The 13825-nt window shown below is 37.5% G+C and overlaps 1 protein-coding gene across 2 annotated transcripts in view; it reads right to left on the bottom strand.

Moving 5' to 3' along the window:
• MANBA (mannosidase beta) overlaps positions 1-13825 on the bottom strand; it is a 113897-nt gene that overhangs the window by 38949 nt on the left and 61123 nt on the right. For both annotated transcript variants that reach the window (XM_056803138.1, XM_007495872.3), the window contains exon 10: positions 7819-7905. In XM_056803138.1, coding sequence (XP_056659116.1) covers positions 7819-7905 — 87 coding nt within the window. The remainder of the gene's footprint in view (positions 1-7818; positions 7906-13825) is intronic.

Genomic DNA, 13825 nt, shown 5'->3' with positions numbered 1-13825 from the left:
TGAACTCTATTTTTTTTTTATAATCCCTGAACTCAATCTGCACCCAAAGAAGTTTTCTAAATATGTTTTGATCTGTTATTTGCTTTTCTCATGACTGGCTACTATGCACTTTCTGAATGAGTCTCCAATATCAGCTTGCATCTGTGCTATCATATATGTGATCTCTTGGTCTATCTTCTTGTCTCTGCTTTTCGCTTAAGTTTTGATTTGATTCTTCAACATAAATTCTCACATATCCAATAAATTCATTTTTAGGTACCACCCGTGTAATTTCTTCTCCCTTTATATTTTTATGTTTCAATCCTGCAAGTCCATTATTAAATATCACACTCTGCCATTCCTTTTTTTCCATGCCCTTGCTTATTTTCAAGTATTTTAAAATCCTGGCTTCTAACAGATGTCTTCCCTTGGTCAAAATTCCTGAGTATTTAAGTTTTGCTCCTGTTTTTATAGCCAGTTTCATACTGTCAAGGTCTGGGGTTTCTGATTCTGTTTTCAAATTGCAATGCTCACAGCAAGGATTTGATTTGGATCTATAATATGTTCTCCCCTGTGTTCTGTTGCTTTTGTTGTTTTGCTCATATTTCTTTTTAAGATAACAATCTTTAACCAAGTGACCCACTTTGTGGCATAAAAAAAATTTCCTCCATCTCTGTTGCTGGTATGAGGGTCTAGAGTAAATTTCAATAGTTTGTAAATTCTTGATCTGTTCAATCTCCTTTTGTTTAAGAGATTGCTCTGTATTTTCTAACTTTTGTCTTAACTCTTTATTTTCCTGTTCCTGTTCTCTATGTCAAATAAATAAGTGGCTGCATCTCTTAGTTCATTAATCGTGATATTATCGTATTTAGGGAAATAATTCCTGAAGAAGTTCTTTAGATGAGATTTACAACCTCTCAGGAATTGTCTCCACTGATTCCAAAGAGTCTTGATTTAGACCCATGATAGACTCAACCATCTCAGCAAGTCTCTCTATATAAGCAGCAGGGTGCTCTTCTTTTTCCTGGTTTAACTTATCAAATTTGCTCCAAGAATTGGGCTTGGAACAAAAGGACTTGATTGCCTTCCCTGCATTTCCTCAGGTATGCCAAAGTAGTAGGATTAGAGAAACCAAAATCTTCTCTTTCCTCCTTTGTGGGCCAACTTGTCAGGAAATTGTCTTTCCTGGTCTTGTCAATAAACTATCTATGATCATGAGGGCTGAATAATTTGGATAAAAGAAAATCTGAATCCTCAAAATCTGGCTCAAAAAGTTTAAAGGCCCTTTTTAGCTCCTTGAGCTCTGCATAGGGCTCACTTAAAAACCTTGGAAATCTGCATTTTATTGAATCCAATTCCTGGGTGGAGAATGGTTTGTGAACTTTTGAATGAATGAATGACACCAGAGTCAGAAATCTTTGCAATATCCCTCAGAGGCAGAATTCTTTTTGGTTTCTGTATTGTCCTTATCTTTTCCCTCTGCCCCTTTCTTATTGTGGTCCTTTGATTTCTTGTCTTTGTTCTCTTTATCTGCCATTTGTTGTCTTTTTCCCATTTCTATCTTGAGCCTGTCCTTTTTCTTGCTTATCTTGATATTCATCACACATCTTCTAGACCAGTTTTTCTAAGTTGTTATCTGCTACTAGAATCTGGGCTGCCTTTTTAAGTGTTAAGAATTTGAGGATATTCCTGATGTATGTAAATGTCTGGATTGCTGCCATGGCAAATACATAATCTTGTGTAATTATTTGCCATAATATTGTATTATTTGTAAATGGTATAGCTGTTATAAATGCAGTTGAGTTGGCTATCAATCCTATAGTTTCCATCACCATTCCAATAATTGCACTATATAAAATGTCATAAATCCAGTAGCAAGCAATGACAGCTAGTACCATAACTCCAAACAATATTTGCAGCATCATTTTCTCAATTTAGTCCATATCCAGTAGCCTGGGGTAAGTCAGACCTTGCCTGGGGTGCCAAATTGTAGTAGATATTGGTACTTGGTGAATTATGGTAGAGGAGAATTTTTAGAGAGGTTGCACCAGGAAGCAAGTCAAGGAAGAGATTGAATATCCTTGAGTCTCTCCCCTACACTACTTTCTATTCCTTCCCTAACTGCCTGGATGAAGAATTTTCTCGCAGGTGATAAGGTTTGAATATTTTCCCCCTAATAATCAAATCCTACAAGCAGTCCTTTAACTAAAGGGATTTTATTCTTTGGGGAGAAAGGATAAGAAGAGGTTAGGGGAAGGGAAGAGGAAAATTAGGGTCTCCCTAATCTCTAAAATATTTTATTGATTGAAGATTTGAAGTATGGTCAGTTCAGAAATAAAATTATCTTCCCCTAAGGGTAGATATTCACAGCACTGCTGACAAGTCTCTTTGGGCTAAACCAAATTTCTCTGCAGCTCACAGTCTATGTAGAAGGCAATGGCTAGAGAGGATATGAAGGGGTCTGTCTTCTACCTTCTGGTCAAACAGCCAGAGGAGGAATGAATTCTCAGCCAGATGGAGCTGCTTAACTGCTAACTTCAAGGTTCCATTGAAAAATAGTCTCCCCTCCTCCAATGATTGGTGTTCCAAATTCTGAGCTCCTTGCTTTTTTCTGCAGATCCATCTGGTATTACCCAATATCCTCATTTACACCTTCCTTATACTGTACCTCTTCATTATCCCCTGTTCTTCAATCCCCTGCAATCCCTTTAACTATTACACATGCCACAAACAAGAGAGCCTGCCCCTATCTTGACTATTCCTTCCCTCTGTTTCTGAAGATGTGCCTCAGTGAAAAATCTATTTTAAAATTATATTTTGTTTACTGAAAATATACTTTATATCCTTCCCACCTCTCCCTAAACTTCCTCCAATGAGAAAGACAAAATACTTATTACAAACATGTAGTCATGGCATGCAGGGTCCAGCAAAACAACTTCTCACACTGGCCATATCTCAATCTATATCTAGTGATCACTCTCTTCTTCATGAGGAAGATGACATGTTTGATCATTAGCCCTCTGGTATCATGATTGATCACAATATTATTCAGAGTTCTTAAGCCTTTCAAAATTGTTTGCCTTTACTATAATAATGTGACTGTATAAATTATCCTCCTAGTTGTTCTCATTTCACTCTGTACCAATTCATACTTCCCAGGTTTCTCTGAAGTTGACCTCTCCATAATTTTCTTAGAACCCAACAGAATTTCATCACATTGATCCGAATGCTCGGCCATTCTCCAGTTGATGGGAACGCTCTTGGTTTCTAATTCTTTGCATCATGAAAAAGAACTGCTATAAGTATTTTTGTACATATGAGTCTTTTTCCTCGTTCTTTGATCTCTTTTGGACCTTTGATACCACTGGGTCAAAGGTATGTTTAAAACTTTTCTGACAAATTTCCAAATTACTTTTCAGAATGGTGAAGTCAGTTCACAGTTCTACAATAGTGCACTGAAGTACCTATTTTCCCACAGCTAGTCCAGCATTTATCATTTTTGTCAACTTGAGCAATAGGTATGAGGTAGAATCTCAGATGTTTTCATTTATATTCTTCTAGTAGTCCTTTAGAGCATATTTTCATAATATTAGCAGTAGCTTCAATGTCTTTCTATGAAAACTATTCATTTGATAAATTGGAGAATGGTTTATATTGTTATAAATCTAGAACAATTTCATAGCTATACATATGTATTTATTTATAAAAGAAGTGAGACCTTTATCAAACTAACTTTTTGCCAAGATTTTTCCTATTTATTTGTTTCTCTTCTAATTTCAGCTACATTTGTTTTCCCCAAACAAAATCTTTTTAAATTCTATGTAATGAAACTATTCATTTTACTTTATGTGATCCTCTATATCCCTTGTTTCTTGGAACTCTTTCCCTGTCTGTGGATCTGGCAGATAATTTCTTCCTTCTCAAATTTGTTTTTGATGACTATAATATCTTACTTGGTGATCTCATCACCTCCTATGGGTCCAATTATCACCTCTAATGATTCCCAAGTCTATATAACCAATTCTAGTCTCTGCTGAATTTTAGTCTTAAATTACCAAATGCCTGCTGGACACTTAGGACTGGATGTCCTTTAAGCATCACAAACTCAATATAATCCAAAACAAAACTCACAATCTTTCTCCTCAAACTCTTTCTTCTTCCCAACATTCTTATTACTATTGAGGGCACCATTCAATATCATCTTTGACTGACTCCTCACTTTCACTCCCCCAATATCTAACCTGTTGCCACGACCCTACTTCAGGTCTTCAGCATCTCTTGCCTGGACCTACTGCAAAATTGGTCTCCCTCTTGTACAAGAATATTCATAGCTGCACTCTTTGTGGTGACAAAAACTTGGAAAATGAGGGGATGCCCTCCAATTGAGGAATGACTGAACAAATTGTGGTATAAGTTGGTGATGGAATACTATTGTGCTCAAAGGAATAATAAAGTGGAGGAATTCCATGTGAACTGGAACAACCGCCAGGAAGTGATGCAGAGCGAAAGGAGCAGAACAAGGAGAACATCACACAGAGACAATACATTGGCACAATTGAATGTAATGGACTTCTCTACAAGCAGCAATGCAATGACCCAGCACAATTCTGAGGGTCTTATGAGAAAGAACACTATCCACATCCAGAGAAAGAACTGTGGGAGCAGAAACACAGAAGAAAACATGATTTATCACTTGTTTATTTGGGTACATGATTTAGGGTTTTGATTTTAAAAGATTTCTCTATTATAAAAATGAACATTATGGAAATAGATTTTGAATGATAATACATGTAAAAAAACCACTTGTCAACTATGGGGGGGGGTGAAAAGTGAAGGGAGACAACATGAATCATGTAACCATGGAAAACTAATGTTATTACTGGAATAAAATCAAGAAAATTAAAAAAAAATTAAAACATTTGGTTCCTCCTGACCATGTCCATTTAATTTTACCTTCACAAAATCTCTAGCATCCATCTTTTTTTCCTTTCTTGAGGTAGTCATCATATCTAGAACAGACTCTCAGCACCATCTGCCCAGACCATTATTATTTCCTCATGTTTTTTTTTTTTACATCTCTTCATTCCCATTTTCAAACTCTCACATAATTTACAGAATAGTTTTCCTGAGGCATAAGAGCTGTGTATGTCATTCCTCTGCTCAAAACCCTTCATGGGCTCCCCATGAGCAAATTTCAAAATTCCTTAACCTGGCATTCAAAGCCCTATTTCTCTCCATCCATGTCTATGCTCAGTCAAATTAGACAATGCATTATCTTCTGTATAGGGCAACATCTATCCATTTGCTCATATCCCATTCCCTATTCATATTGTATCTTCGCCCCAATTACTGAATAGAAATATGTTCTTTAAAGTCCAATTCAAATTCTATCTCTTCTAGGAAGTCCTACTTGGATCCTAGACCAGTAATAATTCTTTTCCCCCAAATGCAACACAACCTTTTTCTACAATCTCTCTTAAGCATTTCCCATGTGTTATAGTTACATATATATATATAAAATATGCTATAAAATATATTTAAATAAATTAAGTACACATAAATATACATTATATATATTATAGTTATGTGTATATATATATATATATAAATCATATTCCCCATTAAACTGAAAGATTGATGATAGGGCAATTTAAAATTTCTATCTTAGTGAAGTGTTATACAGTAGGTACTTAGTGAATGCTTGTTCATTTTTATTCCGATGTTAAATACCTAATACATGCATGGCAATCATTCAGGTTAGGGGTCAACAAACATGGGCCAGAGGGCCAGATCCAGTCAATGGCCTGTTTTCGAATTATCTGGGGTCTAAGAATGGGTTTTACATTTTTTAAAAACAAAGGTCAAAGGCCGTTGACCTACAGAGATCGATAGGACACAGACGCTTCTCTAGAAGAATTTACGATCGAATGGAGGAAAAGGTCTACATACACAAATACGTTTCATACAAAGGAAAGTGGGGTGAAAGTGCTGAGATTTTGAAAAACAGGCTTCTCTTCATTTGACTATCCTTTTATAAGGGGACGCTCCAGTATATTTATGCACTGATTGGTCATTAAGTGCTCATTGTAGTGTAGGGATGAATTAAATTAAAAGGATGAATTCAATTAAAAATAATAACAATCTTCAGCACTCTGTGTAAAATGTATTTATGTCTTAAACTAAGATGTGAGGAGCACTATGGCATAGTAGCTGGAGAACCAAAAGTCTGAGCAGGAAGGCCAGAGTTAAGAGTCGTCTCTGATACTCGTGGGTTGTTGGATGTGGCCGAATGGCTTAACTCTTTACTCTCCAGGTCAGTCTAAGATTCTAGGTAAGAGCAACTGCTGACATGTACTGAGGAAGGAGTTTTCCCAAAAGGAATTCTCTATATAGATAAATAGAGATTAAAACTCCTCCTGGATCACTGCCTTATCGTGGCAGAGGACTTCCACGGCTTAATGAAACTACGAGCTATGCCATCCAGGGTTACTCAAGATGGACTGGTCACAGTGGAGAGTTCTGACAAAAGGTGATGCACTGGAGAGGGAAACAGCAAAGGCAGCTAGATGGTTCAGTGGATGGAGAACCAGGCCTGGAGATGGGAGGTCCAGGGTCCTGTCTGAGTGACCCTGGCCCAATTGCCTAGCACTTATTACTCGTCTGCCTTAGAACTGATACTTCTTATCAATTCTAGGACAGAAGGTAAGGATTTTTTAAAAAATAAAATAAAGAAGGAAATGGCAAACTACTCTAGGATCTTTGCCAAGAAAACTCCGTGGACAATGGTACCCGGGGGATGAAATGTTGGACATGACTCAACAACAAAACAGATTTAAAAAAAAGGCAATTCTCAATCCATCCCATTTCATAATAATCCTTATGTTAACATGAACTCTACATTATCTTTTTTCTCTTTTAATAATACATGTGACAGGGGGAGACACTGGGAGGGTGGCAGAAACTAGGAGTCCAATTATTCTCAGAAAAGTTAAGTGGAAAATTTGGCTAAAACTCTTAAACTGCCTAGTGTCATACTTTTAACAAATTACTAAAATGTTCAAAATTTTAACACAGTTTCTCTAGTCTCCCATCAGAGTCCAATAAGACAGAAGCTGATTTTCTCTTGAAGTTGGCAGAATTAATGATCTCTTTGCAGAATTAATTGATTGATTTTAAAATAAGTGAGATTTAAAAAGAAGACAGCAAAAGGAAAATGAAGAAAGGCTATCCCACTATGGGCCACAGGCTCTAAAAGGAGGTCAAAGGGAGAAAGACTGGAACAAAAGACTAGATGCAAGCTTTTTTTGAGGTAGTAAAAAATAGGAAACAAAGTAGAGATCTACTGATTAAGAAATGGGTGAAGGAACAATGGTATATGAATGGAAAGGAATATTATTGCACCATAAGAACAAGAAATGCAGAGAAACTTGTAAAGATTTGTATGAAATAATGCAGAATACAGAAAGTAGAACCAAGAAAGCAACATACTCATGACTATGGCAATATAAGGGAAAACACTGCTAAAAGGCAGTCAATTTCATATTAACCAAAATGACCAATTTTAGTCCCAGAGAATAGATGATGAAATATATTTTCTTACTCTTGGTAGAGAGGCAGGAACAGGTGAGAAAATGCCATAAGTGCTCTCAGGCACAAATGCTTTGTATGTTGGTTTTATTCATTTTTTTCCCCATTACAACAGTGAGTCTGGTGGGAAAACAAGCTGTATTGGGAAATGACTGTGGCATATGCAAGAGAGGCATTGATAAAACTCTTTTTAAAAGAATCCTGGAGCACCAGGATGAACTTACAAACTGGCATTTCACCTGACATTCATACCTGATGAACAGCTTCGGCTCTCACTGATTCAACGAAGGCCTGGTCAGTGGGGTAGAGAGCGCAGGCAAACATAAAGTCCTGCCATATCTACAAGGCAAAAAAATGCAGGCTGGTAAATAACTTCTAAAAAAGAAATCATTCAATTAATAATTTTACTACAAAGAAAACTTCTTTTAATGCTTAGAGAGAGTTCATACAAATGACAAAGTCAAATTAACTTGAAGATATAAGCGATCAAATTAGTGAAAATTTAATGAGAAAAAAAATTTAATGAGACCTCACTGAGAGGGATGCTGGCCTTAGAGTCAGTAATATCTGTGTTCAAATCCAGCCTCAAACACTTATGAGCTGTGTTGTAAGTTGTAAGTGTGTTGTAATCTTGAGTAAGTCAATGAATTTCTCTAAACCCTAGTTTCCTCATCAGTAAAACAGATATAATGGGCACATACTTCAAACACTAATTATGAGGGAGCAGCTGGGTAGCTCAATAGCTTGAGAGCCAGGTTCAGAGATTGGAGGTCCTGGGTTCAAATTTGGCCTTGGACACTTTCTAGCTGGGTGACCTTGGCCAAGTCATTTAACCCCCATTGCCTAGCCCTTACTTCTTTTCTGCCTTGGAACCAGCACATAGTATTGATTCTAAGACAGAAGAGTGTTTTTTTTTTTTAAAGAATTATGAGAATCAAATAAGATGTGAAGTGTTTAATAAATTGTAAAATATTAAAAATTGTTTTTATTCTATTCTCATCTTTATAATGAAAATAAAAATAGTAAATATTATAATAAATAAAAATAAAATAAATATTATAATAAATAAAAATATAATGAAAATAAAATTTGGTTAGAAATAACCTTAAAGAAAGTGTGCTATTGTATCATTCCTTTATATGTATACTGACTCTTATCTCCAATCCCTCCCCACAGGAAAACTGGACTCTGGCCCCAGAACCACCCTGGCCTTGGACAGGCCAACTGTGGTTGTAAGAGAGAGGAATTTGCAAAAGAAAGAAATTGCAAAAGAGAAGAATCAGACTCAGTGAAGCAAGAAGCAGCCCATGTAGGGGAGGGGCAGAAAGGAAGAGACCCAAGATTCTAGGAAAAGAACAGAGGCTGAGGGGAACTCAGAAACTGCCACTTCAACCCCCACTCCTTCAGCTGAGAGCCTGACATGAGGATCTCTGAGGCTGGAGGTCCCCCTGGACAACTGCTTCCTAGTGAAATGCTGAAGTCTTGCTCAGCTCAAACAGTATAGACTGGACTTTGAAAGGAACCATCTACTGAGAAAATCCTCTCCAAGGATTTTCTCCACCTCTCTATTTCCAATTTGTACTGAACTCCAGCAATTTAACCAGATTATCTCAGGAGTCAGCAGCTGACCAGAAGAGGAGTCGAGGCTGAGAGCCTGGACCCCCGAATTTTGGGGGGGGGTCAGTCTGCCAATCTTTAGGGACTCCTGCTATCCACTTTCCTTACCCAAACCTTCAATTTTTTCCCTTCCCTGATTGGTTCTCTATTAAAGTGTTACTATTTAGATCAGGTCTGCCTACTTTCTGACATCAAAGAAGGGGACTAAAGATTTGGGGAGAACCATACCTCTCCCCAAGGAGGAGGATCAGCTCAATACCAGGGCTGAGGAGTAAATACAGATCTTAAAGGGAAAAGTGGTAGTTGGGGTCCTGGAAGGAAGAAAATCTATCCTGCCTCTCAGCAACAGCTAAAATCAAGAAAGGAGGCAGTGGGTCATGTCTCCAAAAGCCCTCCCCTCCAGTCCTTAACCTCCACCTCCCAAATCCATTCTCTGAGGAAACATACTCTATCCCTCAGGGAGACATATTCAGGTTGTCTTCACCAAGGGGAAGAGAGGGGATGATTAACCTCTTCTCCCCCCTCATTCTCTCAACCTTTTCTCTCCCTCTCCCCAATTCACCAGTGAGATGGGTGGCCCCATATTACATGGTCTTATCTCAATTAGTTTTGTGCCACCCCAGTGGCTATTCTTGGATAGCTCGGGTTCTGACATTGTGTGCTTTCATTGGTTCTCCTGGGAAGTAAATCACTTTCAGTTACATTCCACTGGAGTACCTCTTATTAGCTTTTTAGTACTATTGCTGTTTGAAGTGAGGTTTGCCTGTTCCCAAAGTAGTTCCTTGGGTTTTAGTCTTAGAAAACATCCTAAGAAGATCTATTAGTCTTCTTCCTTTCTGTCTCAGAAGTGTTCATCTTCCTACAGCCACCTTATGCTCCATTTTGCTGACGTTGTACATATAGGTTTTTATTGTGATACTTTTCAAAACTGCTTTAAGCATGTTCTTCACATTCAGCTTAGATTCTAAGATTTTAAAATATATCTTTATGCTCGATGTGTCTTGCCTAGAGGAGTCTGAGGCATTTGTAGGTATTATCTCTATCCACTGGATTCAAATTCAAAGCTTTTAGTAGCTCATGTCTCCTTGGGATAAATTAACAGTATTAGACTTATCAAATCCATATCTCATTTAGATATCACTCAAAGATTCCATTAGACAAAAGAGCTGCTTAATGTATTTTTTACTGGAATGATAGCGTTTGATATCATCCATGGACATGAAGCAATTAATAAAATGTTTTGGTTTGATTTTCTCCTTAATTTAGAAGTCATACATAGTTCTCCGTAGGAGAGATGAAAAGGATTTAAGGCTAGAAAAAATCAAGAAGGGCTGAAAACTGTCTTCCTAAGAAATTCCAGGTTTCTTATTGGTCTTGACACTATTAACTTGTATATTGATACAGAGAATGATGTTCCATGTGAATATAAAATACTCTAGCATTCCCACTATGCTTCAATTATAAAATTATTATAAATATCATATTGTGTATATTATATTATTATAATATTATATTATAAATATTTGTAGTACATGAATCGGGCTACTAAATGGTGCAATGGATAAGTGCTGGCCCTGGAGTCAAGACCTGAATCCAAATCTGGTCTCAGACACTTACTAATTAATCTGGGCAGGTCACTCAATCCCTATTTGCCTCAGTCCCACATCTGTAAAAGGGCAACATATTGCAGAAGGAAATGGCAAACCACTTGGAATCAAGGAAACCCCACAGACAATAATCCATGGGATCATGAAAAGTCAGACACAACTGAACAACTAACAACAGTATACAAGTGAAACATGAGTGGGGAACTAAACCAAAAGCAAAAATCCACAAAGATATTATACATGTTATGGAGCTTTTACAGGCAGCTTGTTCAATAATTTCCCAAATGGACACTAATGCATTATTGGTGGCATTGTGAACTATTCCAACCATTCTGGAGGGTAATTTGAAACTATGCCAAGGGGGCTACAAAACAGAGCTTAAATCCTTTGAGTCAGTAATACCACTCCTGGATCTGTATCCCAAAGAGACAATTAAGAAGAGGAAAGGACCTTCTCATACAAAAATATTTATAGCTGCTCTTTTTGAAGTGACAAAGAATTGGAAACTAAGGGGATATCCATCAATTGGGGAATAGCTAAACAAATTGTAGTATACTTTGGTGATAGAATACTATTGTGCTATAAGTAATAATAAACAAGATGATTTCAGAAAAAGCTGGAAAGATCTGCAGGAACTGATGCAGAGGGAAATAAGCAGAACATTATACACAGCCAAAACAATATTGGACAAAGATTATCTGTAAAAACTTGGCTACCCTCAGCAATGCCATGATCTGGGACAATCCTGAAAGCCTTATGATGGGGATGCTATCCACCTCCAGAGAAAGAACTGTTGAGTCAGATGGATGCAGATCAAAGCAGCCTATCTTTCCCATCAGTGTAGTAATGGTTTTATTTGGGGGGTTGGTTTTGTATGAGTGTGCTCTTGCAACAATCACCCATATGGAAGTGTGTTTTGCATGATAATAAAAATAAAAATTTAAAAATAATAATAATTTCCCAAATGTTCCTTTTTGTTCTTCAACCAGCATGTTGTTTTCTAAGCGTTTATGGAGTCTCTGTGATAAAAGGTGTGATTGCTTTGTATAAAGTACAAAAATACATCCTATATTTGGAGGAGTCACCCGAGTTCTTATCTTCTGGTACTAGATATGCTTTCTGTTAAGAAAGACAGGATTAGACCTTTAAGAGGAAGCTACAGATGCTACTGTTCTGCTAGTGACTCAAGCATCATTGTTGTGAAGCAAATGAGTTGATAATTATCATTTCCCAATTCTATAGGGAAGCTTGAGTTTCTCATCCTCCTTGACAAACTCTTTGTCATTCATTAGTTTAACAGAGCCCACATTTACTGTGTTTGTTTTACCCAACATCTTGCAGCTTCATTCTGATAGACGGATGACCAGAAATCTTGCCCTTGTTCTTGTCTGGGGTTTCTCTCTCATCTCTGCCTTCTTTACTTCTCAATTCTTTTGCGAAGTTTTCAGTTGAGCTGAATGACTTATTTTTGTTTTTTGCATCACTCTGACTCTTTCTGACTTTGGCTAAATAAAGAACCTAGAATTCCTGATGTGTTTTTATTTCATCTATTTTTTCCTTTTATTGGGAAATATGGTTTTCTCATATGTGTACCAGCAATATCACCTTCTACCATCTTTCCTCATCTTTTCAAGTGCTCTCTCCTGTCATTTCTGACATAGTCTCATGCAGCCTCTATCCTCATGGTATCCCTTCATAGATCCGACTTGAGTCCTGTGGTTCCTGCCAGAGCAGTGACTGCTATTCAGAGGGCAGCATACAGTCCTGGAATGTTTTTTACATTTTATGGCAGATGTCGGTTTGGTTTTTGTTGCTGTTCTTCTAGTTCTACTCATCCTCTCAAATTCCAAAAAGAATTTTGAGGATTTTAGTCTACGTATGTCCATCTCCTTTTCAAGTCATTTGAGATATCAACGCTGTTTTTATCATTCATTCCATTATCAGATGCAATTCCTAGAGTCTGCACCATGTGAAATTTTCCAGTGACCTCAGGTCTTCTACTTTCCCATTTGATATTTTACTCTCTCCTTGATTTCAGCTTTTATTTCTCAGCAGAGAAATGAAGTTAGTTTTGTTTTGTTTTTTAGGACTGCCCAGCAGGTGGGGTTCTGTCATTTCTAATTTGTTTACACCCATCTCCTTAAGACATCAGAACATAAGGGATACTATTCATTCTGCTGTCTTCTGACACCATGAAGGCTCTGAGTAGGGCCAGTCTGCAATCTTGCCCAACCTATAATATTTTTTTAACCCTTACTCCCATCCTATATTCAATACAGTGTATTGGTTCCAAAGCAGAAGAGTGGTAAGGGCTGGACAGTGGGGGTTAAGTGACTTGCCCAGGATCACACAGATAGGGTTTTGCTTTTTCTTTAAACCCTTACCTTCCATCTTAGAATCAATGCTGTGTTTTGGTTCCAAGGCAGAAGAGTGGTAAGGGCTAGGCAATGTGGGTTAAGGGATTTGCCCAGGGTCACACAGTGAAGACTACCTATCATATTTCTTAGATTCACAGAAGGAATTTCATCTTAGTACATAGGCTAACTGGAGCAACACTAGAGCCCAATTGGCCAGCATCTCTGGGTTCCTGACAGGCTGTCGCTGCTATCATAACAGTCCCAGGGCACATTATTACCCTGTATATTACCCTGTATTTTACTCTCTTGATATTCCTTAATTTGTCTGTTCTTCCCTCCCACTCACAGAACAATAAGTTGAGCTTTTCCAGAGTTATTGTTTTATTGTTGTTCAGTTTCAGTTGTGTCTGATTCTTCCTGACCCCAAAAGATACTGGAGTGGTTTGCCATTTCCTTCTCCAGCTCATTTTACAGGTGAGGAAACTGAAGCAAACAGGGTGAAGTGACTTATTCTGGGTCACACAGATAGGAAATATTTGAGGCAAGGCTTGAACTCAGAAGTATGAGTTTTCCTGAATTCAGGTCTGGCATTCTATCCACTGAGCCACCTAGCTGCCCCTACTGTTACTTATTTTATTATGAATTGGAGAAAGAATTTAATAGTCCTTGCCCTTAAGG

This window comes from Monodelphis domestica, chromosome 6, assembly GCF_027887165.1.
Source record: "Monodelphis domestica isolate mMonDom1 chromosome 6, mMonDom1.pri, whole genome shotgun sequence".
Lineage (NCBI taxonomy): Eukaryota > Metazoa > Chordata > Mammalia > Didelphimorphia > Didelphidae > Monodelphis > Monodelphis domestica.
Note: the sequence above shows the minus strand (reverse complement) of the source record. Positions and strands in the feature narration are given on the sequence as shown.